We start from the raw sequence: 27,286 nt of genomic DNA on the forward strand, positions 1-27,286 counted from the left end.
AGCACATCTGCCTCGCAGTTCTGGGGACCGGGGTTGAAATCCCGGCCCCGCCTGTGTGGAGTTTGCCTGCTCCCCCCGTGCCTGCGTGGGTTTTCTCCGGGCACTCCGGTTTCCGCCCACATCCCAAAAACATGCGTGGTAGGTTGATTGAAGACTCTAAATTGCCCGTAGGTGTGAATGCGAGTGCGAATGGTTGTTTGTTTCTATGTGCCCTGCGATTGGCTGGCGACCGGTTCAGGGTGTACGCCGCCTCTCGCCCGAAGATAGCTGGGATGGGCTTCAGCACGCGTGACCCGTGACCCGAGTGAGGAGAAGCGGAACTGAAGATGAATGAATAAATAAAATCATCATTTAGAAACTGCATTTGGTTTTTAGTTGGGTTGTTCTTGTGAGATATTTAAATTGGCTTGATGATCCAAAACATTCAGGTGTGATAATATACACAATTTCTCTCGGCACTGTAGATTGCAGTTGAAAACTTTTCCTGTCATTTTACTGTGGTGAATGATTTGGGAGACATTTAATAAAAACACTAAACACAGTTGCTCCTATCTTTGTGACCGGCCACAGCGTAAGCTACAGTTCGCTTTCCAATTGGCTATCGTTCCATTATATGTCACAATCATTGAGTCAGTGGCTCGGCCGCCAAACTCCGCATTGACCATACACGTTTTGAACAGGTTTAACATTCCAAACAAATTGGGGAGGGGGGAAAAACAAATAATAATCACTTCTAACACAGCCCACACTACAAGATAATTGTTCAGAAAATGGATGGATGGAATCGCTAAAAGATTCCATCCATCGATTTTCTGAACAATTACCGCCGCGGAGTGTGTGAAAAGTGTTACATTCCCCGCCACATTTTGACGTGTGTTCCTGCACACGTGTCCTGTAGTATGTGTCGACGTGCACAAAGTTGAAGATCCAAGGACAAAAGTCCAAACATTAAATCACTCTGAATATTACTGCACTGTATATACAACAAAATCACTTCTCGCATTACTTACCATTTCTTATCTTATTTTTCCAATCGGTCTGGCATGAGTCTGAACAAGGACAAATGAAAGTTTAAGGAGGAAGTATTGATTTGCGTGAAGGTCAGGGTCATCGCTATCGGAAAATCAACAAACAGCCGCCAGCACCCTCCTTAGCTAAGCCACTCGCCTTTTGACCTGGTCGGCCGTTACTATGGCAAATGACCCTGAACCACAAGACCTATATTTTCGCCTCATTGCAAAGCATCACAAAGGTGGTGGAATAGCCACCACATAACCGCTAATCGCTGGGGGTTGTGGACTGAACCCTGCCGCAAATCGGGAAAAACCGAGAGTAATTGATGATGCCCTCCTAAAAAAAATTTATAATTGCCTGCTCTATTAATTTTTGAAACCGTAAAAACACACGAAACTACATGATCCCAATATTATTTCAAATTCATCTTACATTACCCTTAACCTGTACATACTGTTCCAGTCAAATTTGACCCATTTTGACATTGGACAGCAATAAAAATAGCCTGTGTCATTCTTTCACCCTAACATTGTATGGCTCTATACAAAAGTGAGGCAAAATACACAAAAATAAAAATATTTTAAAATGTCATTCTCTTGTGTAGGTGCTACAAAGTTTGTGTACACCGAGGCTGTTCTGGGTCAAATTTAACAGGTGTCTACTACAATGGATTTTAGATCAGGAAAATGGCGATAATGGTAGGAATCTTGAAACTGTGACACTATACTGCACATGCCATAAATGTGTATTTAAGGGACAGTAGTAACGGTGTTCAAGAGGGAGATTGACAGAGTCCTAAAAACTCGGTTTCCACCACATTTTTACAGAAACATGCACCTGTTGGGTCTCTGAAGGGTCACGGGGAATCTCGAAAACAAGAATGAAAATTTGTCTAAAAAAGAAAATCCTTCTCTAACTATTCTGGCATTTAGCCAACAGTTTTGGTAATCCTAATTGACCTAAAACAGGAAACATTTTGTCTGATTTCATGTCAGAATAAAAGCATTAAGCTAGTGGACTGAACAGCTAAGCTACGGTTTGTTTCAATAAACAAGGTGTAATATGTTTTGTTTGACCGTGAACGTCAACTGGCTTTGGCTTTAAACTCTTTTGATGAATTGTTCACTATTTGCCAAAGTGCTGCTATTGTGAAGTGAGTTCATTTGAGTTCACTGCCACCATACAGCACTCGTATCTCAAGTTTGAGCTCACAAAATCAAAGCAAAGAAATTGGCCGAATGACGGCTCGCATCTCGAAAAACTCGTAAATCGGTTGACCCGTATCTCGAGGCAACACTGCACTTCCTTGACACCAATTACTACGTTCCTATTAGCCAGGGCTTTGGCGCCATCGAGTGGCATATTAATGTATTACAGAAAGAAACAAAAGCATACAAATAGGTGAATTTGTGAACGTATATGCGATGACTTTTGTCGATCGCATTCATACTGTGGATATTAAGTACTGCAGGTATTGCCCAACGTCATCAGTTTGCAACCATCCAACACACGTCAGACTCCCCATGAGACCCCTGGCTCACCCACTCTTTCCATCTCGTCTCCAACTCGCCCCTTCATTCCTCGCTCTCTCTCTCTCTAGCCCCTTCTTTCCTGTGAGGCAGGCAGGCGGTGCGCTAACCAAGCCTCTGGCAGTGTGTTCCTATCCTGCAGAAGCCCTCAGGTTCCAACCTGTCAATATCTCAGCAAAGAATCTTGGCTCTGCTGTGGCTCAGTTCACTTTCTCACCCACCGCAAAGGCAGAAGGGGTGGGTGGTGGTATAAGAGGGGTTCCTGTCCCCCTGCCAGCCCAGAGGCAAGCGCCGTCACCCTCGGCCCATCGTGCGCCCCCCACCCCCTTCTCCTCCCCAGTCCCTCTGCAAACAGACCGCGTCCACTGCCATAAAGGCCAGCATCCTGGCAGATACAGCGAGCAATATGGCAGCTGACGGCAGTTTTTCTGCTCGCTGACGTCTTAGCTGTTTTGGATGGCGGTCACGTCGAAGCTCGCTGAGGGTAAAATGTGGGGAGGGAGGAGACGGGGGTGGGAGTTTGGAGAGGAAAGCTAGTGTCCTCAAATTTGGAGACAGCGAGAGAGGGTGAAAAAGGAAGACATTTTGGAATGATGTAAGTTGGGTGACAAAAAGTCAAGGTGAGGTCCTAATGTTGCTCTGTGTACTGCACGCACATATGGCTCATCCCAACGTGTGACAGCACGTCTCTGGTGTGTGCGCGCTCAGACACACACGCACAAAGTTCTTGACTGCGAGGCACCGCGGCTGTCTGCTGGGAGCTCAGGTTACTGCCAACCGGCGGGACAGACTTTATGGAAGCCTGTCCCCCACACCCACTCGACCCGTCCACAAGGCTCCAGTGGAGGTATCGGGTTGCCAGTTCAGCGCCGGACAGGCTTTGCGCTGGCGGCAGCTTGTGATCTTGGGTGTGTGCGTGTTTTTGTGCGTGCGTGTGTGTGTGTGCTTTTTATCTCCCACTCTTTGAGGGTACCGGCGCACAAAGCTGCCGTCTCCTCCGGGTATGTAGGTGTGTTTTGCAGTGCAGACGCCTCACCACACACACGCAACCGCTTCCTCCACCACACAGCAGGAATATTCCAGCCTGCGAGCCCTGCCTCAAATAAAGCGTGATGAGGAGCTCGAAACGCGACTGAGACAATCCACGCATGAAGAGTTGTTTCCAATGCGGCCATAACCTTCACCACATGTATGAATTGTTAAACCCGGACAAACAAAAAGCGACGCCAACAAGAGATCATGATGCATTTCATGATGGGCAATTGTCGCTATTGTTGTTGCTCTTGAAAGGAAGTTATGTTTTGTATTATTGTTTATTATTTTATATTTTTTTTATATTAGCAATTTCTGTTAAAGTGCAAAAAGCCAAAGAAACTGATAGGTTAATAGCAAATGTTCTTGTTTGTCATATCAAAAACATCTCTATTTTATTCTCCTCCAGTTTTCAACCATTTTTTTCAAATTCTCATTACTGCCACCTATAGGACTGGAGTGGTACACATCAACTTGTACTTAACATTATTCCAACATAGCAAACAACAAGTGCTCACCGAGCCAGGCAACAAATCCGGATGTATTTGACTGACTGGTGGTCCCCTGATGGTGCACCTGGCTGACTTGTGCCGAAAAAGAACCTGGTGCTGATCTGGTCACCTTGATGTCCCCCTTGAGCTTGGGAAAGAAGAAGAAGAAGACAAACAAATAAAGAAAAAAGAAAAAAAAAATCACACGGACCCAGGTCAGGTGAGGAGGGAGGTTGCTACAGCACTTCAATGTTCTTCTGAGGTCATTGTGAGCTGGTGCGTTGTCATGGTGAAGCTGCCGCGAGTTGCCCTGCCTCCGTAACTCTTCTTTCTGACTGAATGGAGCAAACTCCGCAGGATCTCTTTGTAGACCTCCTGCTTGATCATGTGGCCCAAATTGAAGGGGAAAACTCAGTTTGTAGTTTGGGTTTGAAATATCTTTTGTGACACTAGTCCTGTAAGTTTTCTCAAACACATGTTTGTGGATTGGAGGGGGCAGTGGGCCTATCCTCCGTTATTCATTGTAAAAACTCACCTATTCACTGTTTTTGTGCTAAGGCCATATCCCTGTCTAATAGAAAAGTAATGCTTTGCCGCCATCTTGTGGCATCTATGGGCAATTCTAAACAATTTTATACGGCGAGTCAATAACTCATAGATGTTTGTGTAGGGTATACGGATCGAGCCCTGCCACAAACAATGGGGAACACTGTCAAGGCAAGTCTGAATTTAGAGTTGCACACCTTCAGTGTAGTGCCACGTTGTGCCGTAACATGCCGGACAGCACAGAGGTTAACTGGAAGAGATGCAGGGTAGTTAATAAGAGCAGAAAGAAGGGCCAGAGAAGGTTCCCAACGACAGTAACCTCCAGTAATAGTCGTCGTTACCACAGAGCACAGAGAATAGAAATTAATAGAAAATCAGGTGTACGCACTATATCGTAAGTGTAGCAGGTATTTGAAGATTTATAAGTATCATAACATCTATGCTAGTTTTCGTGAGCTTGTCTATGACATTTCACATTATATGTTAGCATTAAGCTATCAGACATTTGCTGGATGAAATTTGATGGTTTGGTTGATCATTTTGGTGTTAAAACATATAATGCTCAAATATGTTTTGTTTTTATGCATCAGTTACAGTAAACTTTAACTGGGAGTGACAAATGAACTGCTGCACACTTTGCTTCGTATTTGGAGCGCTGAGCGAGAGACTTGTTTCCATTTCTTCAAAGTAGTCTCCCAATTTTTGACGGTGACATTAGTTATGGATCACTTCTAAATGCATGTAAATTCAGGTATTAATAGAAAATCAGGTGTACGCACTAAATCATAATTGAGCACGAAGACATGCAGTGTAAATCCAGCCTGGGCAATGTACTGTATGTAGCAAAGGAGTGGCAGCCATGACGGAGGCCTGCGTCTATACTCATAGCCCTAAATGTCTCTCCTTGGAGCTCTTGGCCCAGCAGAGTCGGGGAAACTGGGACGACACACAATCCCCAGCGCTCTACATCCTGTGACGGCATGAGGGAGCAGCAGTCCAGACGTGCCACCCAGAGGAAACTCATTCAAGCCACAGTGATGTCATTCTTTCAGTCACGACCAAAAGCTTGTGAGCGTGACAGAGTGGAACATACATTTTCTGGTAAATGGAGATTTTCGCCCTCTGCCCATGCCAGTGAAGTTGGCATTTCCGCCTTTCTTAGAAGAGAGCTGCAAATCCCAACTTGTAGGTTGTACACTGCCCCCTATTGATTGGAAAACGGTTTGTAATTGTGAGGCTTACAGCTGGAGCTCTCATAATTGACTGAGTTCGAAAGGTTTGAAGCTTCCATATCATTCCAACTCAAATTGGTCTTGTGATATTAAAACTGAGGTGAACCTATAATTAAAAACTGCTTTCATTCATTTCCACATTTATCTGAAATAAAATGAAGCGCTTTTCATTATTACTCTGATCTTGCTGTCTGCGTGCTACAGAGACAACTGAGCTATGACATGAAAAGTGACCTACTGGCAGGGAAGGGGCACTCAAAATGTCAACATAGAGGAGTCCTGCTATATGCAAAGACCTGGCGATGGTTCCGCGATCTGCTAGCTTGCTAGCGTGGCACGGAACGGCACTCATGAATAATGTATGAAGACATCTGCCACCCCTGAATTATAGATCTGTGCCGTCCAAGCATATGGGAAAAGCCCAGCGAGCGCTAATGGCCAACTCCCCGTGACAAAATATGGGTTAGAGACACGTGAACGATAGTCGGGTCGTGCAACCTTTCAGTAATGTGACTGCGAGATGGACTGTAAATGTGATTATTTACATGTGAGCCGACGCGTGTAATATGTATGTGCGTCGGCACTGCTGAAAGTCTCCAGTAAATGAGCTCAGGGGCTTCCACTGTGTCGCGGATGTATAGTGGACCCTTCCTTGCTAACCTTCCCACAGAAAAGCCACCATAGGATTTCCATGCTGCGGTATATTAAAATATTCCATGTCAGTTCTTCCAAACAATGATCCAGCAAGCTTTATTTTTCTTAACCAAATTAAACTTAGTAAATTGACGTAGCTTAAAAGAAACCTCACAAACCCTACGCCCGACAAGCAATGGCTCTAGTCTTTTGAGACTTCCGCCAGTGAAGTGCAGCCTGCTTGAATATTCTATTCGCCCCGCTTTAAAGAAGCGCGGCGAAATTTGAGGGGGGATTGCTGGCGTGTGTTTTCTTTCGGCCCAGCTGAGCAGGAGGCCCGGTCTAGAAGGGACCGCTTCGATCACTGGCTTTCACTGCAGGATTATCCTCTTATCAGCGCCGTAAAAGCCCGGCTAAGAAGCAGTGGTAATTAGCCCATCTTTAATTAACGAGCGCCTCGTTCGAAAGCCACCCACGGCCCACGCCGGCTCCCGTTTGAAAGGCAGTCAGCCCAGCATCAAGACGAGCAGACTTAATCTTGTTTTTGTCTGAGTAAGAAAGAGTCAAGGCGTGGAAAGAGGCCAAAGTTGATGTTTGAGCGGTCACACCAGACAGAGGGTCCCCCATGGAAAAAGCCTCTTCTTGCAGCGCATGTTTCAAAAGGGTCTCCTTCAACTTCTTCAGACGCTCCACGATGCTCTACAGGAGCTCGGAACATGTGTTGAGCTTCCTGTGTGCGGATGGATTAGTGCGGTCAAATGATGTAACGAGTGGCCATCACTCAATGGAACCATGTGAAGATGAGGGCCACAAGTCATCATCATGCACTACGTGACATGGTTCTAAATTTAGGAAATTGAAATATTGGGTTAGTCCAATTGAAACTCAACTTTAAAAAGGAGACTTTTTTTTTTTACTGCAATTTAAAACAGTTCCCACTAGTTGTCTTCAAAAAAAAAAAAAAACACCCCTATCTTGTCTTGCTGAAATTAGCCTGTTTTGAGGTAGCAATCCTGTCCTATATACAGCTGGGCCAATGGCGAATATGGATTTTGTTACCGTGGTGACTAGGGGCGGAGCTAGAGCTGCATTGATGAGTCCCAAGTCTAAAATAACAGGGTCCAACAGTGGCCGGGGCCACTACACCACTGTCTCGGGCCACCACGTACGCATACACGCTGGCCCGCTCAGTAAAAAGTTTTTAGTCACTGAAAATGGCCCAAAAGTGCATTTTCGGTTGCGGGCTGAAATACTTTTATCACTGAAACATTCAGTCCGAGACAGGATGTTGTGATGACGCAAGGGAAAAAAAACGTGACCGGCACACGCCTGACTAGATAAACCAGCCCGAATCAGCCTCAAGTCAAAACCCGACGCCAACGCCGCTAGCATTAATAGAGTCATACCAGCGGCAGCGGGACAATGGCATGATGGCGAGGGACAAGGGCAGTGGCACAAAGTGAAGCGTCACTGCCAGATTATTATGTCCAATAATGTGTGGACAACAACTATTTATCTCTATGGAGTAAAAAATGTCTTAACATGAAAACGGTCAAATGCGCTTAAACGTTTGGGTAACGCTGCTATTTTTATGTACTGGTATTTATTTATTTCAAGGACAGCCTCTTGGGATGCATCTTCTCATTTAGCATTATTGGCTATTTGACTACAACATGGCAGCAATGACTCACATAAGGACAGTAAGATTTGTTTACAGAAAAAGAAATCTTACTGACCAATTTCATCTCATACATTTGGTAAGTCGCCAAGTTGATTAGTGATGCAGTGAACATGACTGTTTAAGAGGCAAGCCACAGTCAGAACTTCATGAAATACATTCACAAATACCAACCTAGCCCGATGTATAGCTAGTGCACTCACTCTTAACAATATGGGCAGGAACAAATGCAAATAAAGAGCAACGTTTAACTTGATTTTCTACAAAGTATAACCTGTAGTTAAAGAGCACTGCAAAGAATTCTGGGAAGCAGCAGGGTCTGCCAGTCCTACTTCCCATGATGTTTTGTGCTGCCTACACCGCCAAGACCATCACTGTGCTGTATGGTTTAGCCAGGAAAACGCCTGTCTTTAGCACATCTTCATCGTCCATGTCACCCAAGCAGAATGCACGCGCCTTTTAAAGTTATGTGTTTGTGTAGAGTGTGTGGATGGGGACCTCAAGTGGACAAATACAATATAGGCACATTCAATTGCATATATTAAACTTTTAAGGATTGAAGGAGTCAAGGAATTTATTTGTCATACCAACACACATTTACACATGATATGGCACGAAATATAATAACTGAGGTCCCGAGGCTTGTAAAATATAAATAGAAAATGCAAAGACGCTAATGCAGCAATGATGTGGATTCAGCGGAAATACAAATGCAATGGCCTTGAATGGCACATACAGTAATATTTACATTGTCATTTGAATTTGAAAAAGAAGAGTTTATAAATTCATGAAAATAATACAATAAATAATTGGAGGCTACTTTGTGGATTTCGTCTATTGCTGGTGTTTTCGAGAACATAAAACATGCGATGAGGGATGACTGTAACCGCATTCATCAAGCTACAGTGTAGCTCAGCTAAACTGCGCAAGTAGACATACTGGTGGTAGAAAGCTAACAACATGCCACATTTCATTTCTGCATGAGTGGTACATTAAATGAAGAGCATGCTAATAGAGTCCGAGCCACAAGGTCACGAGAAGGAGAAAACAAGGACAATGTGACGGCTTGAGACAAAAAGTGCTAAAGGGAGAGCGGGATGCAGAGCTGCCCCGGACCTGGCACAGACGAGATGGGGGGCGGGGGGTTGCGGGGGCGGCCCCCGCATGCATACATTAGCAGTGCTTAGGCGCACTAATTGCTTCTCACTTAGACAAATCTCCTGCAAATCACGACTGCGCCGCCAGCACTGCCCAGGCCCCCCGGGAAGTAGAGACGGCAGGCAGGCGGGCGGGCGGGCGGGCGGGCGGACAGAGCGGGAGGCAGAGTGGGAGGAAGAGGAGGAGGCGGCGGAGGAAAAGGGGGGATGGCGGCGGTGGTGAGTGGAGCGTGTGTTGCAGAGGCGCCTCAGAGCAGAATGGAGGAGGAAGAGGAGGGAGGGAGGATGCTCCCTTGAGAATGAGGGGAGAGAGAGAGAGAGAGAGAGAGAGAAAGAGAGAAAGAAGCTCCAACTCTTGTCCTCTCTCTCTCTTTTTCTCTCTCTATCCATAGTTAAAGCTAAGTACCCCCTCCCCAAACTTCTTCCACCCTTTTTACAGAAGCCACGCCGCCAACAAAGCACCCCCCATGCCCCCTTCCTCTCTGATCTCCCCCCTTCTCTCTCTCTCTCGCCCAACAAAAAAAGTGGAGGAAAGATGAAACTCTACAGGGTGAGGTGGTGGTGGTGCGGGGGGCACGCGGGAGAAAATCAATAAGACAGATGGATAGCCGGATAACAGGGTCCGGCATGCTTCAGCGGTGAGGCAATCCAGAGGGTGCCCACACAACTTCCACACAGACGGAGGCGCAGACAAAAACAGGACGCGGGGAAGAGCGTGGCGATCATCCTCAGGAAGATGCCGTCATCCGCAACACAGATACACACACACACACACACACACACACACAATAGTGAGACTAGAGCACAAATATTAAAAAAAAGTAGTTGCAAAACATAGCATGCAATTGCTAAAGCCTGGCACACACACGGATATTTTAACATCGTAAACGATTTCTTAAATGTAATCAAGCTTGTGCTTACTGCTCTTTAGGTGTGTTATGTGTTTGAGATGACCAACACAGCACGCCACACGCACATTACCGTATCTCCACAGGCAATCTGTCTGAAACCAGAAGTCTTTTGTAGTACCAAGACTCAAGGGTCGGCAATGATGGAAAAAAAATACAAATATGAAATAAATCATAATCATGATGATTCTGATATTTCAAAGGATATTATTTGATTTCAAAACTTAGTATTTATTCAAACTACCAAAACTCAACTTTAAATATAACTTAAAAGAACAACCAGAAAAAATAGTAATAAGTAATATAATAATGTATTAAAATAATAGCAATTAAAAAAAAAAAAAACTAGGAATAAAAATAAACACTCGCTGTTCCTACTGTGCACGTCTTGGCTTATAGGGGCGATGTGGTGTATGTGTAGTGATACACACATTAAAATAATTTTTAAAAAAGGTGCAATAAGAATCTTTTTAGAATCGATTATCCTATAGATATTTCATCGAGTAATAGAGAACATGCAAACTCCACACGGGGGGGGGGGGGGGGGGAGCCGGGATTTGAACCCCGTTCCTCACAACTGTGAGGCAGATGTGCTAACCAGTCGCTCACCGTGCCACCTATATATTATATATAAATCCTTTTTTTTTTTTTTTTTACAACTAACATATGTTATATTCTCATTTATCAGGGCTGGACTTCTATCCTTAAATTGAATATGTTGGTTTAAAACTGTACAGAATTTGAGACAACAAAATCAAGCTTTGCTCAACAGTTAGCATTCGCGATTAGCATTAGTGTGCTAGCGATTACCATTTTAGGTAGGAACAACCTCTAACTACCATTCAGCTCCCTCATACATCCCGTTATATGTACATTACACATCTAATAGTGTCTTAAAAATCACTTACACTTCTGTTTCTGGCAATGTTTTTCACGGGCCCAACGGTGTGTCCGTCTACAACAAATGGCCGTGTAAACATGGACAGTGGCCAAATGGTTCCAGGCGCCGTAAATTGGTTCTGGGCGGCGCAAATATGCTTTTATTAGTATGTGTTATTGTCTTGAGGCAGAAATTGTTGCATTGACCAATTTTTGTGGTCGACTTAGCTGAGTCAGCCAATTTTTTTTACAGCCCTTCTTTATTAAATGTGCCATATTTTACCAAACGAATACCAAAAGCTAACGAGTAATAAAGGCATGTAGACAAACAATATACTGTAACAATTCTCATATTGCTCTATGTTGCCTCAGTAAACATATGTAATATGAAATAAAATCGTCCATGCATTACTGAGTTCCAGTGGGTCTTCTACTAGTCGCTCTTTGAAGATATATAACTCCCGTGACTTCTAATCCTAATTTTTGTTAGCCCATCAATAGGGTATTTCATTGTGTGATAGCATTAAGTTGGCGATTTTAAGGAACAACGCTAAAACGAAGTGTGTGTTGTATTTAAATATACAAAGTGTGGAATTCATTCGTTGTCTGTTTAGTTTTATAGTAAACTCCATCGGGGGTCGTGTCTATGTACAACCCCAATTCCAATGAAGTTGGGATGTTGTGTTAAGCATAAATAAAAACAGAATACAATGATTTGCAAATCATGTTCAACCTATGTTTAATTGAATACACTACAAAGACTTCAAACTGATAAACTTGGTTGTTTTTAGCAAATAATCATTAACATAGAATTTTATGGCTGCAACACGTTCCAAAAAAGCTGGGACAGGTGGCAAAAAAGACTGAGAAAGTTGAGGAATGCTCATCAAACACCTGTTTGGAACATCCCACAGGTGAACAGGCTCATTGGGAACAGGTGGGTGCCATGATTGGGTAGAAAAGGAGCTTCCCTGAATTGCTCAGTCATTCGCAAGCAAAGATGGGGCGAGGATCCCCTCTTTGTGCACAAGTCTGGGAGAAAATAGTCGAACACTTTAAGGACAATGTTCCTCAACGTACAATTGCAAGGAATTTAGGGATTTCATCATCTACGGTCCATATCATCATCAAAAGGTTCAGAGAAGCTGGAGAAATCACTGCATGTAAGCGGCAAGGCCAAAAACCAACATTGAATGCCCGTGACCTTCGATCCCTCAGGCGGCACTGCATCACAAACCGACATCAATGTGTAAAGGATATTGCCACATGGGCTCAGGAACACTTCAGAAAACCAATGTCAGTAAATACAGTTCGGCGCTACATCGTAAGTGCAACTTGAAACTATACTATGCAAAGCAAAAGCCATTTATCAACAACACCCAGAAACTCCGCCGGCTTCTCTGGGCCCGAGCTCATCTAAGATGGACTGATGAAAAGTGTTCTGTGGTCCGACGAGTCCACATTCCAAATTGTTTTTGGAAATTGTGGACGTCGTGTCGTCAGGGCCAAAGAGGAAAAGAACCATCCGGACTGTTAAGTTCAAAAGCCAGCATCTGTGATGGTATGGGGCTGTGTTAGTGCCAATGGCATGGGTAATTTACACATATGTGAAGGCACCATTAATGCTGAACGGTACATACAGGTTTTGGAGAAACATATGCTGCCATCCAAGCAACGTCTTTTTTTTGCTTATTTCAGCAAAACAATGCCAAACCACATTCTGCACGTGTTACAACAGCGTGGCTTTGTAGTAAAAGAGTGCGGGTACTAGACTGGCTTGCCTGCAGTACAGACCTGTCTCCCATTGAAAATGTGTGGCGCATTATGAAGCGTAAAATACGACAACGGAGACCCCGGACTGTTGAACAGCTGTACATCAAGCAAGAATGGGAATGAATTCCACCTACAAAGCTTCAACAATTATTGTCCTCAGTTCCCAAACGTTTATTGAATGTTGTTAAAAGAAAAGGTGATGTAACACAGTGGTAAACATGACCCTGTCCCAGCTTTTTTGGAACGTGTTGCAGCCATAAAATTCTAAGTAAATGATTATTTGCTAAAAACAATCAAGTTTATCAGTTTGAACATTAAATATCTTGTCTTTGTAGTGTATTCAATGAAATATAGGTTGAACATGATTTGCAAATCATTGTATTCTGTTTTTATTTATGCTTAACACAACGTCCCAACGTCATTGGAATTGGAGTCGTACAAAGACACGACCCCAGATGGAGTTTACTTTAAAACTAAAGAGACAACGAATGTATTACACACTTTGTATATTTAAATACAACACACACTTCGTTTTAGTGTTGGGGTTGTAGTATATTAAATTGAATATACTGAAAAAGACTCTGACAAATAAACTTCAAATAATCAATAAAATCTATGAATCACCCAATCTTACTGTCCACCCATCAAGTGTGAAACTAAACAGACAAATATTTTGTTGTCTGTCTATTCTGGAAATATGTAAATAAAAAGACCTTTGTTTTGGTTAATGTGTCCATGCACCACATACACACAATGTACTGTAGTGTATTAACTGTGACCGCCACAAGTAAAAATGCTGTTATTGTCTTTGCGGAGACTCGCTTTTTTTTCCCCACATTTTGGGCTTTGTAGAAGTCGTCATGGTAACGAAATCAGAAATTGCCATTGGCCCAGCAGTATATGGGGAGGGGAGTACAGTCGCACACTTGCATGAGACAAAACTACCCTCTTAAATGATTTTCTAATTTCAAGCTAATTTCAGCAAGACACCATATTGTGTGTGTGAAGTGAACGACAATTCTTGATCGCTGGTGTATTTGTACTTTAGCTAAATGAAGGCCTTTCCTCAGGTCACACAAAGCACACAAACACGCCCCAAACGTCTTTTTTGGCTGTGACATCCTCTCGCTCAAATCTAGCACTTAATAAAACAAATAAAAAATAAATAAAACATGTACGAGCTCTTCTCAAAACGGTGTTGAGCTCATTTTATTTGATGGTGAAAATAGTTTCTCGTTCAGTATCCAACTGAATGAATTGGAAGTCAACTCTTGGGGAATGGGTGGGATCCAACATCCAAGTAAAAATTTCTCCATCAATCCAAATCATGTTTGGCCTGAATAAACCACAGGGCTGAAATAATTTCATTTCAATGCAGTAAACCCAACAACAGGAACATCTAAGTAATATCCACAGAAAGAATATAGTATAGTGGTAATATATGTAATATCACTAGCGCCATCTGCTGCATTTCCTCGGTTCTTGCATGTGCACAGCGTTTGACTCTGGCGCCATCAAGTGACAAGAAAGCTACAACTCACAAAAACCTACAAATGCACAGCTGAAAAAAACAAAACATTGTGGTGACAATTTATAACCTGCACACAAAACACACATTTTCAGCCACTAAATAAGCATTTGTGGCCACAAAATAGGCATAACGTTTTCACGAAATACTCATCTGTGGGTTTAACATCATTCCCATGAACAACTTGGACGTCTGGTAAGCAAGTGGAACGCTAAAAACAGCAAAACGCAACATCCTTCCTTCAAGTATTATTAACACAAACCTTTGCATACTTTATATATTGAGTCTTTTTTATATTAGATTTAGTTCATCTATTCAGTCGTTAATTGATTTATCGTAAATTATACCATAAAAATGTTTAAAAATACATGCTAAAATAAACACATACATTCAACAAGTATTTGTTTTCATGAAATAGTCGGGTTCGTTTCACATTTTATGCATATGATGCTGAAAATAATGTGACTTACTTTAGCATCGAAACAAACAATTTTACGTTTTATGCACACATTAGATGCATAAACATTTAAATTTGGTGGCCCTCGAAAGATTTGCCCAAACCTGACCCCTGACCTTGCGCAACAATGAAGCCTTCATGGAGCTGTTCACGTGACATGTTATTATTTTACGACGTGGTTTGGCGAGAACGGGTGAGCTGCCGTTTAATTGTTGCACCGAGAAGCAGTTTGGAAGGTGTGGCGAGAAGAGAGAAGTCAAAAGGGGACTGAATTCCACTTACATCGCGTTTGCAGAACGTTAGCTTCAGCCGTATTAGTTTTCTTTTTCTTCTTCGCCTCCTTCAATTAACAATAACAAACACTTAGGTCAAGCGTCTTCTGCCCCCTAGCGGCTTCTCTTTTTGGTGCAAGGCCGGGCTCAACTCTCTACTTCGTGTACTTTATCTTGATTTAATCGTATTACAGAAACACTTTTTTTGCAGGTATATCAATCAACATGCAACATCTGTGCATGCAAGTCTTTTTTTTAAGATTTGAACTCACAGTACAGGACTACTTCGCAATAATTCATGTCTCACTTTAGCTGTTGTGACAGTTGGAAAATCAACAATCAAGTGAGCCGCGGTTGTCCCCCGCAAAAAAACCCTTCCCTGACCGGGAATCGAACCCGCGCCGCGGCGGTGAGAGCGCCTAATCCTAACCACTAGCTCACCAGGGACTTGCACGACGTTGCTGGATATTTCCCCTTTGTCCGCTAGAGGGCGGTATGCACCAAATTTTATTCACAGTACGACGGGCCAACCGTGAAGCGACTGCGATCATTCAGTTGCAGCAGGGCGACGTTTGTGCACCAGGTGCCACATTTGAGTTGTAAAACGGACAGATGTGACTCGTCATTCCTAGAGAGAAAAGAACTATTAAAAAGTGGATGTCGCATATGTCAAATAGTTTATTATAATGTACATTTTCCACCCATAAAGTGATTTTTAAAAAATATATCATTGCCATTCCAAAATTCCAAATAGTTCAGCTAATTCAGAACATCCTGGGAACTACAGTGGGTACGGAAAGTTTTCAGACCCCCTTAAAATTTCACTCTTTGTTATGTTACAGCCATTTGCTAAAATCATTTAAGTTAATTTTTCCTCATTAATGTACACACAGCACCCCTCCATTTCTTCTGATCATCCTTAAAATGGTTCTACACCTTCATTGGAGTCCAGCTGTGTTTCATTATACTGATTGGACTTAATTAGGAAAGCCACACCCCTGTCTATATAAGACCGTACAGCTCACAGTGAATGTCAGAGCAAATGAGAATCATGAGGTCAAAGGAACTGCCTGACGAGCTCAGAGACAGAATTGTGGCAAGGCACCGATCTGGCCAATGTTACAAAAAAAAATTCTGCTGCACTTACGGTTCCTAAGAGCACAGTGGCCCCCATAATCCTGAAATGGAAGACGTTTGGGAGCCAAACTGATTAATAGAGGGGGAGAAGAGCCTTGGTGAGAGAGGTAAGGAAGAACCCAAAGATCACTGTGGCTGAGCTCCAGAGATGCAGTCGGGAGATGGGAGAAAGTTCTAGAAAGTCAACCATCACTGCAGATCTCCACCAGTCGGGGCTTTATGGCAGAGTGGCCCGACGGAAGCCACTCCTCAGTGCGAGACACATGAAAGCCCGCATGGAGTTTGTTAAAAAAAAAAAAAAAAACACCTGAAGGACTCCAAGATGGTGAGAAATAAGATTCTCTGGTCTGAGGAGACCAAGCTAGAAATGGTTGGCCTTAATTCTGAGTGGCATGTGTGGAGAAAACCAGGCACTGCTCATCACCTGTCCAATGCAGTCCCAACAGTGAAGCACGGTGGTGGCAGCATCAGGCTGTGGGGGTGTTTTGCAGCTGCAGGGACAGGACGACTGGTTGCAATCGAAGGAAATGCGATATCCTGAACGAAAACCTTCTCCAGAGTGCTCAAGACCTCAGAATGGGCCGAAGGTTCACCTTCAAAAAAGCACACAGCTAAAATACCGGAGGAGTGGCTTCAGAACAACCTGTGATTCTACGAGGTTATTATTGTTTTGAAGGACAGCTGGTGAGGAAAAAAGATGGATTCTTTGGAAAAAAAATACTTAATGTATGATTGTTTTCTGTTACAGAAATGCAAAATAACATGTTTAGTTAGCTTTTTACAAACAATAGGCAAGGTTGCTCCCATTAGTAGGGAAAATGTTTTCCATTTCCAGTCCATCATTTCCGGTGCGCCAGCAAGGGCGGAGCGTGGGAATGTCAAAATGTAAAAGATCAAATAGCGAAAAATACCGCAGATGTTAGGAGTTGGTATGCTTAGTCAGCACTGTGTCATCTCCTCTAGTAGTGGCTTGGGTGAAAATGGCTTTTTTATTTTAACAAACGCATTTCCGCATTAATATACAGTGGTTACAATGAATTGCCCAATTATTTATTAAAAGGAAATTTTAAAAAACAAATTTAATTTCCTTATCTTTTTTTTAAAGCAAATATTGAATGACATCGATGAATTGAAAAACAAATACATTTTAACCACACAATTTGAGGGAAAATATTGTCTCAATTAAGGCAGTGGAAAAACAACAGAACAAATACTACACGACTCTTGTAAACGCTCGTTGGGCCGGGTTAATCAACGGAGCGGGCCGTATGTAGCCCCCGGGCCATACGTTGCCCACCCCTGAGTAACAGTCACAAACAAAGCACGTCAACATGAGGAACTATTAGGATGTAATAATGTATTTCTTGAAAAATAGTGCAAATGTGCAAACAGTGAATTGACTAAGAAAGGAATACAAGTTGTAAGGCATCTTAATAGATGAGTGCAGCCTCTGTGGCAGCACGTTGATATGGCGTGTGCGTGCCTTCTTTGTTGTAAGCAGAGCATATGCCGCAAGGCCTCGCTGTGTTTTCTCAACAGCTGCTAAATCCATTAAATCTGCAGCCAGCCACTGGAGTGGAAGGTTTACGGGGAAAGGGGGTGTGGGGGCTGCATGGGGGAGGAGGGGGCATAGTGATAAACCATCCGCCATAACCCCTCCCGGCCGCCGCAGAGCAATGTTCTATCAACATACTGTAGATAAAATATGCGGCATTATGATTTCCATCACATTGAATGCCAAGCAAATTCCTCTCAAAGGAAAAGGCATGAGTCGTGAAGCGCTTATGGCTATGGGTCACTAACTTAAAAAATAGACTAAGCGCCTCCATCACCATGGCGACAGAACGTAAACACACCTTTTGCCCTCTTTTCGGGGTAGGAGTCTATAAGTGTGCCCCCCGTTTGCCAATATTCGCTCATTCTTCCACGGAGGAGCGTTCCACGTGTTTCTGAATTTTTTTATTTTTTAAAGCATTTAAACACACTGACAAGGAACTTTTCTCAGCGCCCTAATTCACAAGCTGCAATGAGTGACGTTGGGCTAAGGCTACGTTCTGGGTCGACTGGGCAGTGCCTAATATACTCGATAGTCAAATCAAAACAAGACCAGTTGGGCTATTTCGCTCGCATTGACAAAAAAGCTTGACTATAATGAACTTAAATGTCTGAGCGTTGCAGGCTTGTGAATCTTGTCAGCTCAAAATGCAGCTTCAAATCATATTTCTATAATTGTACTTCAAATTGTCCTTGTGTCATTATTCTGGCATTTAGCAAATACAAAGAATTTTGGTGATCCTAATTGACCCAAAAGAGGAAAAAGTCTCATTTCAAGCCTGACAGTGAGAGAGAGAGAAAAATGTCTTTTTAAAGGTAAACTTCCGGTTTCAACTGGATTATATCATATACTGGAAATATTCAATTACAATGCGATTACAAACGCTCTATTTAATTAATTGTATTGTCCCGACGCTTAGAAAAACACATTTGTCGTTTTAGAGGTGCTCAAATGAAGTTCAAGGGTGCTTAAAAGGCCGTAAATAGATTCAAACCCAGCACAACTTTCCTCTGTGGGGCCCACTGGTGGGTTTATCAGGCAGCATTCCACAGACGCACTGTCCTCCTCGGACTCACACTGGAGATAAATGACACTGCGGAGGTGAGGAGGTGGGAAAATCCATCGCTCGTTGTGTCTGCTTCAGCCCCCCCAGGTGTGTCATCGCACTAGAGTCCGTATTGTTCCAAAGCGCTGAGCGACTGACAGGCCGCAGACTGATGTGAGCTGAGGAAATTGCGGTGGGGGGAGATGTTGTTTGCAGGCTCTGATGTATTTGTGACAAGCGGCCTTTCCGAAGCTCCCGCAGCAGGCGTGACCCCCCGTGCATGATGGGAAACTCCGCACAGCCCGTTGGCATCGACAGTCAATCCCTGAAAAGCATCTGACTGCCCGGACGTAACATTAGGCGCACCTGCGAACTCGAATGAGACTCGTTGCTTCAAATATTCTGACTCCATGTAAAGATGATAGAAGTCAGAGAGCTATTTCATTTCCGGTGTTTATTATTGTGGTTATAGCATCAATTTAGACATTTTAAGACTTTAGTTTGAGCTAACTTTACACACCCCTGGTATCCTGTATATGGTGTTGTGTGCACAAACATGCAGGAGGACACGACGCCCAGGCCTCATTGAACGGAAACTTTCTGCCAGCTACATGTTTTATGACAACGCATTAAAGAGGAGCCCGCAAGTCTCGGGCCAACGCCGACAAGCCGACCTGCTACGCTTGATTGAACTAAGCCTGTCTGCTTCGTTTGCAGTCTTTCCCCTCCAAGTTCTACCGGCAGAGAGGAAGAGGAGAACGAAGAGCAGCGGGTGGGAGCGCGGTGACGTCCGCTGGGCGAGGAATGCACAAGGCGGGCCAGCGGCCGCACTCGGTCGACATGCCGGTGAGGACGCGGGCTATGATGGGAATGTGGGAGCGGGATATCATTTGAAGCATGAGAGCCATAGACCAGGTCCAAACACACGGCAGGCGGCTTTGCAAACACCCTCACATAGACTAACCTTTACGCGCATTGCAAAGGAATGACCGCAATGGCGAATCAAAATGGCTGAGGCGAGAGCGAGACGACTGGCTGGAAGAAGAGCTGGAGCTGCAGGGAGGACCGAAAGGAGAGCTGGCGAAGAATCTGCGGAAAGGGGTCCACGAAGAGCTGGACCATAAAGTGGAGGAAGAACTACCGGAGGAAGCCGTGCGTAGAGTTGGAAGAAGTTCTGAATGATTAAGTTTGGGGAAGAGCTCGACTCAGAAGCTGTAGGGAGAGCTAGGAAAACAAAATCTGCGGGAAGAGCAGAATAAGCTACACGAGAAGTTGAAAGCAGAGGAAAATCGAGGAGGAAGATCAGCAGCGAGACTTGATGGATGATGGAGTGGACAACGAGCTGCAGGAGGGGCTGCAGGAAGGGCTTGACGAGCAAGAGGAAGAAGTGGAAGGAAGGCTGTTGGGGAGTTAACTACTTTACATTATTAACTAGATTAAGTCATTCCAAAGTGTATGTCATTGGAATCCATTACATGACAGGATGACCCAGCAAATATACTTCCGGTTCAATTTTGTGCCTACATTTTTTTTTTAAGATATCACTTGTTTCCATGGAACAGGTGTTCCGCAGCAGAGTGTAGGCTAAGCTAACCATCTAGAAAAGTATTTTACTATCATGCAGCCTCCCCAATGTCGTTATCACTTTACACCAAAAAAAACCTCATGTTAACCTTTCCCTGAAAAAGAAAAGCGCTTTTATTGCAAGGCAAGCTGTTGAAACACAGACTAGCCTCATTTCAGGAAAAAAAAAAAAATGCACATTAGCATATTTTAGTGTGCCATTTACATGCTTGATGCGTTTAATTACCTCGACTCGGGAGCGTCACATTTCCACAGCTGCACTCACTTTACAGACTCGACGGTTTACCTAACCTCCGCGTTCCCGCCTTTGCAAAGCAGCTGCCCCAATCTCAGTGGGAGTCGGCCTAAAAAGGATGACCTCCAAATGACCTCCATACCTCCGCAGTATGTTGTTCATCTCACTTAGACAAACAGCAGAGGCACGTTTCCTCTGTGTCAACAACACCGCGAGACAAACAGCTACCTGCTGAAAGAATACAGCGGCCTTTCTGAGCGTCACACTGCGAGAGAGACAGGAGGATGACGCTGGGGAAGTATCGGCCCCCCCTTATGTACCCCGCCTCCTGCCCGATGATAGCTGGGAGAGGCTCCAGCACGCCCGCGACCCTAATGAGGAGCCGAGGCTCAGGAAATGGATGGATGGATGAAATTATAATGATCATTTTACATAGTTTCTCAAATTGAATGTTTAAGATCATCAAACAAATGTAAATATCAGACAAATATAGCCTAAGTGAGCTTAAAATGCTGTTTTTAAATGGTGAATTTCATTTATTAAGGAGAAAGAAAAAAACTATTCCAAACTACCTGGCCCTGTGTGAAAAAGTAATTGCCCCATAAACCCAATATCTGGTTGTGCCGTCCTCAGCAGCTACAACTGAAATCAGGTTTTCTAGAACTGGCAAGGAGTCTTTCACATCTCTGTGGACATATTTTGGCCCACTCTTCCTTGCAGAATTGTTTGAATTCAGCAAAACTGGAGAGTTTTCGAGCATGAACGGCCTTTTTAAGGTCACGCCACTGCATTTCAATCAGATTCAAGTCTGGGCTTTGACTAGGCCACGTTTTTAAGCCATTCAGAAGTTGACTTGCTGGTGTGTTTTGGATTGTTATCCTGCTGCAGAACACACGTGAGCTTCAGCTTGAGGTCGCAAAATGATGCCTGAACGTTCTCCTTCAGGATTTTCTGTTAAAGAGCAGAATTCATGGTTCCATCAATCACAGCAAGTTGTCCAGGTCCTGAAGGAGAAAAGCAGCCCAAGACCATCACACTACCGCCACCATGTTTGACTGTTGGTATGATGTTCTTTTTCTGAAATGCTGTGCTACCAGATATAACAAGACACACACCATCCAAAAGGAAAAGTTTCATTTTGTCAGTCCTTATAATATTCTCCCAAAAGTCTTGGGAATCGTTCAGATTCAGATTTTTGTGTGTGTGTGTGTTTTTTGGCAAAAGTAAGACGAGCCTTTATGTTCTTTTTGGTCAGCAGTGGTTTTCGCCTTGGAACTCTGCCATGGATGCCATTTTTGCTCAGTCTCTTCCTTATTGCGTCATGAACACGAACTTTAACTGAGGCAAGGGAGGCTGCAGTTCTTGAGAAATTGTCCCGAGTTCCTTTGTGACCTCTTGGATGAGTCATTGCTGTTCTCTTGGGGTAAATCTTTGCTGGCCGGCCACTCCTGGGAAGGTACACTACTGTTCCATGTTTTCTCCAGTGAGGATAAAGGCTTTCCCAATGGTTTGCTGGAAAGCTAAAGCCTAAAGCTTTAAATGACTTTTGTAACCCTTTCCAGACTTAATTTCTCAACTGCTCTAGAATTTCTTTGGATCGTGTCATTTTGTTGCAGCTTTTTTCAGATCTTTTGTCCGACTTGATTTTGTCGGGACAGATTCTGTTAAAGTGATTTCTTGATTGAACAGGTCTGGAGGTAATCAGGCTCGGGTGTGATCAGTGAAAATTAATAAAAAAATTGTGATTAGCCACAATTAATTTTTCACACAGGGCCAAGTTACTTTGAATATTTTTTTCCCTTAATAAACAAAATCACTTAAAAACAGCATTTTAAGTTCATTTGGGTTATATTTGTCTGATGTTTACATTTGTTTGATGATCTTAAACAAAGTTTGGAATCTGTGTAAAAATATAAGCATTTGAGAAGGGGGCAATAGTTTTTGTTTTGTTTTACAGCACTTTAAACACAGATCATGTTGCTGTTCAGACACAATCAGCAGATTTGTGTGTGTGTGTGTGTGTGGAGATGATGCATCCCTGCGCGCCCGCCTGAGGGGTACACACAGCATCATGAGAAGGATTTGACTTGACACGAGTCACAGTCACTTCATCCTCGACATGGAGAGGGGAAGAGGAGGGGATGAATTATTCAACCAGCCGGCACTCGGCCCTGACGTGTAGTCGAACGGCAACTGCAAGCAGCGCCTTCCCACCAGGAGGAGAGAGCATCCAACCTCCATTTGCACGAGGAAAGAGGCATCATCTCAGTCCAGGAATACAATCGTAGATGCCTTTCGGCAGCGGCGCATCATTCCATCACTCCCCGTCGTGATCGAGAGGTGTTCCTTTCGGCTTAGCCCGGCTTTGACGTTATTATACCACAGCGGTGTAATAACTAACTCGGAGATTCTGTGCCGGCTGCCGAGAGCTCATCTTCTGAAGCTCGGGCCTTGTGAAGGAAAGACAAAACACAGACATGCTTGAGCCGCACTCCAATATGTTCCCCGTTGAGAGAAAAATGGAACATTGAAGTGTTCGACCGTAAGACGAGCTGTGTTGGGAAGATTACTTTGGAAATATACCAAGTTACCCTGTTGAAAATGTAATAGCAGTGTAACTACTTCAATTACTTTAACAAAGTAATATAATTAGATTTGAATACATTGATTATTTTTCTCAATTTTGAATGAATGCATCAACATGACCCGTGGATATTTCCTCCCCAAAAATGTAGATTAAAACCATAGATCATTATTTTGGAATTAACCACATTTGTTCTTTACACAAATAAACTGATCAAATGTAAATAGATAAAAAAAATCAGTTTGTTGCATTATATGTGTACAGCATGTGGAAAACATGATACAATGTTGACCTAATGACAAATGGGCACAATTTAGACAATATCGCTTCATAGCAACAACCCAGATAAGTTCATGTTCCATAAAAAAAAAAAGTCCAAAAGATGAAACTGTTCAAATGTCAACATTCTTTTGTGTTCAAACGTTTAAGTACGGAGTCTAAAACCATTAGAAAATCTCAGACAAACTAATAGCTTGGCACTTGGAGGACAATGTCACGACTACGGCAGAATGACCCATGACCAGAGAGAGGCAAAGGAATTATTCCCGCTCTTCATTAGTATCCTGTGGCTCTTTCGAAACCTTCCCCTCCTCAAAGAAACACAATTCTGGGTGAAAAAATGTCCGACGAAAAGAATTTGAATCTGGGATCTGGCCTGTGCATATGCGAAAGTTCAGCTTCCTCCAAAATAAGTAAATGGTGTCTATATTTATTAGGAATATTTTCTCAAAGCATCTCTGTATACAGTATATAAAAAAAATAAAAACAAATGACAAATTTTAATTTGAGTCATATATTGTGGTGTAACTTAGTCGTTTATTTTAATTCCACAAATTTTTCAAAAAAATTACAAAATACTCAAATGGAGAGAACACAGAACTCACAATTTTTTCTTATTCTTTCTACTTTTTGTTTACATTGTGTCATCCCATGGTGACTACTCATATATACAATAAGCTTCAAGATACCAGTATATATAGAAATCTCGGCAGTCAGAACGGACATTCTGCTGCTGCCGCTTTGAAACGAGAAGCTAAACCATTGACAACACTGAACACCAAAGGTTTGGAGACACAAAAAAAGGGGGCGGGAAAGGCAAAGAAGGACGCTCGGGGAGGGACAGGAGGATGAAGAGTGCGTCAGAAAGGGAAGGTCAGAAGACTTTCCGCTTGCAAAACAACAACATAAAAATAGTGCTCTGAGGAAGTATGACATGGTCATTTAAATGCGAGTACAGTTTCTTCATTTGGCAAAATGAAAATAATACAAAAATGAATAAGCCACAGTTGTGTCGAGATCCATGACAAGTCAAACAGTCTCCGTGCATTTGAGTTGGAAAACATGAACCGCACACGGGTGTGACACATACGCAAACATACACACACGCACACACTTCCTGGTGGTCGCATGTTGGCAGGTCACAGTGAACATGACGGGAGAGGGCGCCATCATTAATAGGTCCTGTTGGGCTCCGGTGGTGTTGTTCCAAATTCACCAAGCGTAAAAAAACAAAAACAACTAAACAAACAAAAACTAAAATTCTACCGCTATCCAAATTGTTGAAAACATTTTTAAAATCAGACATGATAAAAGGTCATTAGATGTTTTTGGCTTAAATAATGACGCGGCAGAAGGATAAAAATCAATTTCAGTGCAAATGTTCTTTTTAGTTGTGAACCCAAGCTTCAAGTGTTTCAAGTCACAAAACGTCAACAAGCCGCGCTGACACATTCTGAAAAAGCTGGTGTGTGATGAGTGGGTGTGACAGGTTTCGGGTTCGGGCCGGGCGGGGGGGTGCCGGTCATCAAGTGGGCTACGTGGGACTAAATCTAACACGGCAATGTCAGACCAAGGTCACAACTCAAATGGCTCAAATAATAAGAATAATAATGCCATGGTGCTCCCCTCTGAAACAAGGGATAATGCATCAACACAACTGCAGCTGAAGTTGAAACGACTTGTTTGTCCACACCTAGTAATAATAATAATTATAATAATTATATGTTTATATATACTATTTACAAATTCCCCAAAAAACTCCATGCGGTAGCTCTTCTTAAAATGATGATTAAAAAAAAAAAAAGCTCCAACAATGTATTAAAATAAATGTTGAATTTAAGATAGCACTTGTTATCTTTCCATAAGCGGCCACGTTTTGTTTTTTGGATAAGCACAGTGTGTCTTCTTGTTCTAGCACCTACCCCAAAAAAAAAAAAAAAATAATTAAAATGTCAAGGAAGCTTGTCATGCAGGAGTCTTCAGGAAGTTGTGTCACTTTTACTGGCTATATACCAAAGAAATGTCCTGGGAGGAAAAAAAACCAGTTTTGAAGAATAAGAATTGGATCCACTTGGCCTTTTTGCATTCTTCACAAGTTCCTGCCGCCTCCCTCGGCCTGTTACAGCTGCTTGTCGCTCTCTTTCTTCAGTCGGCTGAAATGCAAAAAACAAAAGAACAAAGAACAAAGCACAAGAGACTCGTTACACCTTGTGTTGTTTGGACGTTCTCATGAGACCACTGAGTTAAAATCCCTTAACATCTACGTAGGAGACCTTGATCAACTTAAAGCTGATTTTATATTCCTGCAGCAAACAGCAAAAACTGCATACACAGTGGTTGTTCAAAGAATACTTGTCTGAGTTTTTTTTTTTTTTACATCCTCTGGAACAACAGAACTATCCCCAATCGCATAGTGGACAGTCTAAACAGTCTTTAGTCAAGTGTGAGACATACAGCGACGTAAGAATGTACAGAAATTAAGTTCCGATTGTATACATTCTCCATTAAAGACTGACGGTGGGTTGGTGCTGGTCTGACCTGTAGTAGTCCTCCTGACCGGGCAGTGGGCCTCCGTGCATGTGATGGTGCCCGTGCAGCCACTGCTGCTCCATGGCCAGCCTCTGGAGCTCAGCCGACTGGGCGTGCATGGCCTGCAGCTGGTGGGCGGCCGACATGGGGGGTGGCAGACCTCCGGGTAGGTCCCGCGGGTATGGAGCTCCTGCGCAAAGCAAAGATAAATTCAACCGGAAATGCACCGCCGCGCATTTGACGAGACTGGCCGGGTGCCTACCGAAGACCGGGTGACGCAGCATCTCGTGTTCGTGCGGCAGCTGGCCGAGGAGCGGGTTGGGGATGGCGCCAGGCGGGTAAGGGAAGCGAGCCAGGTGCGGTCCGGCCGCCAGGGGGTCTATGGCCAGGGGGTGGGCCCCGGAACCTGGAGGACACACAAGACATTCACCACCACCTGCTGGGTGTCAGAGTCTTCCATTCAGGGTACAGTGTATCATGATATTCAAACATACAAGCACTACTAGTCATGTATTGTTGCTCATTACAATTACTTTTTGCCTGTTAATGTTCCACTCTATCGTAAAGCACTGAAAGGTTGGCCATTATATTATATAAACAAAAAGCATCACATCAGCTCAGAATAATATCTTTAGCATTTGAGTTGATTCAAAATCAATATTACCACAATTTCTTTTCTTTTTTTTTTCATGAACACATTTAAACAGTCAGAATAGTTTACTCTTTGCTTTACTAAACAATGTGATCAATTATTTTGTGCTGATAAGCATATCAAAATGGCACAAACAATTCAGCTGTAAAACCCACATTGTAAACTCTATTTGCAAAATTTAATAATAATAATAATAATAATTTGCTTCAGCTTTTAGGTAAACTTTCAGGATGAATCTAAAATGCACTACAACCTTTCCAGGTGAATATATTCTGACCTTCTCTAAACTTTGGAATGTATGTCGTACTGTTCAATGTTTGCGGACTTTTTGCACAACTTGCTGTGTGGTCAAATTCACAACAGGTGTTTGATCCGTGAATTGACTCAAAAAGCATTTCTTGGTTCCATCAGAATTGGTTATTTGTCCTGTCGTACTTCAGCTAACTGGCTGAAATCCGGAGGATTTGGACCATTTTAAGTTAAACAAGGTCTCTAACCGATTAATCGATTTTCAAAATAGTCGATTGATTTGATAATCGATTAGTTGTCGATTACTC

General features: G+C 43.1%; 1 protein-coding gene and 1 long non-coding RNA gene across 9 annotated transcripts in view; both read right to left on the reverse strand.

Moving 5' to 3' along the window:
* LOC133475587 (uncharacterized) overlaps positions 1-15,240 on the reverse strand; it is a 28,444-nt gene extending 13,204 nt beyond the window's left edge. Inside the window, exons 1-2 of the long non-coding RNA XR_009787881.1 lie at positions 15,140-15,240; positions 4,094-4,214 (exon numbers count right to left, since the gene is read on the reverse strand). This is a non-coding gene — a long non-coding RNA (uncharacterized LOC133475587). The remainder of the gene's footprint in view (positions 1-4,093; positions 4,215-15,139) is intronic.
* An 8,825-nt stretch (positions 15,241-24,065) lies between these two features.
* rerea (arginine-glutamic acid dipeptide (RE) repeats a) overlaps positions 24,066-27,286 on the reverse strand; it is a 165,655-nt gene continuing 162,434 nt past the window's right edge. For 5 of the 8 annotated variants that reach the window (XM_061768662.1, XM_061768680.1, XM_061768652.1 and 2 more), the window contains 2 exons: positions 26,087-26,513; positions 24,066-25,701 (listed from right to left, as the gene is read on the reverse strand). In XM_061768662.1, the coding sequence (XP_061624646.1) occupies positions 25,668-25,701; positions 26,087-26,513 (461 nt within the window). In that variant the 3' untranslated portion in view covers positions 24,066-25,667. The remainder of the gene's footprint in view (positions 25,702-26,086; positions 26,514-27,286) is intronic. The other 3 variants (XM_061768689.1, XM_061768718.1, XM_061768672.1) reach the window with 2 other exon arrangements.

This window comes from Phyllopteryx taeniolatus, chromosome 1, assembly GCF_024500385.1.
Source record: "Phyllopteryx taeniolatus isolate TA_2022b chromosome 1, UOR_Ptae_1.2, whole genome shotgun sequence".
In the NCBI taxonomy this organism is placed as follows: Eukaryota; Metazoa; Chordata; class Actinopteri; order Syngnathiformes; family Syngnathidae; genus Phyllopteryx; species Phyllopteryx taeniolatus.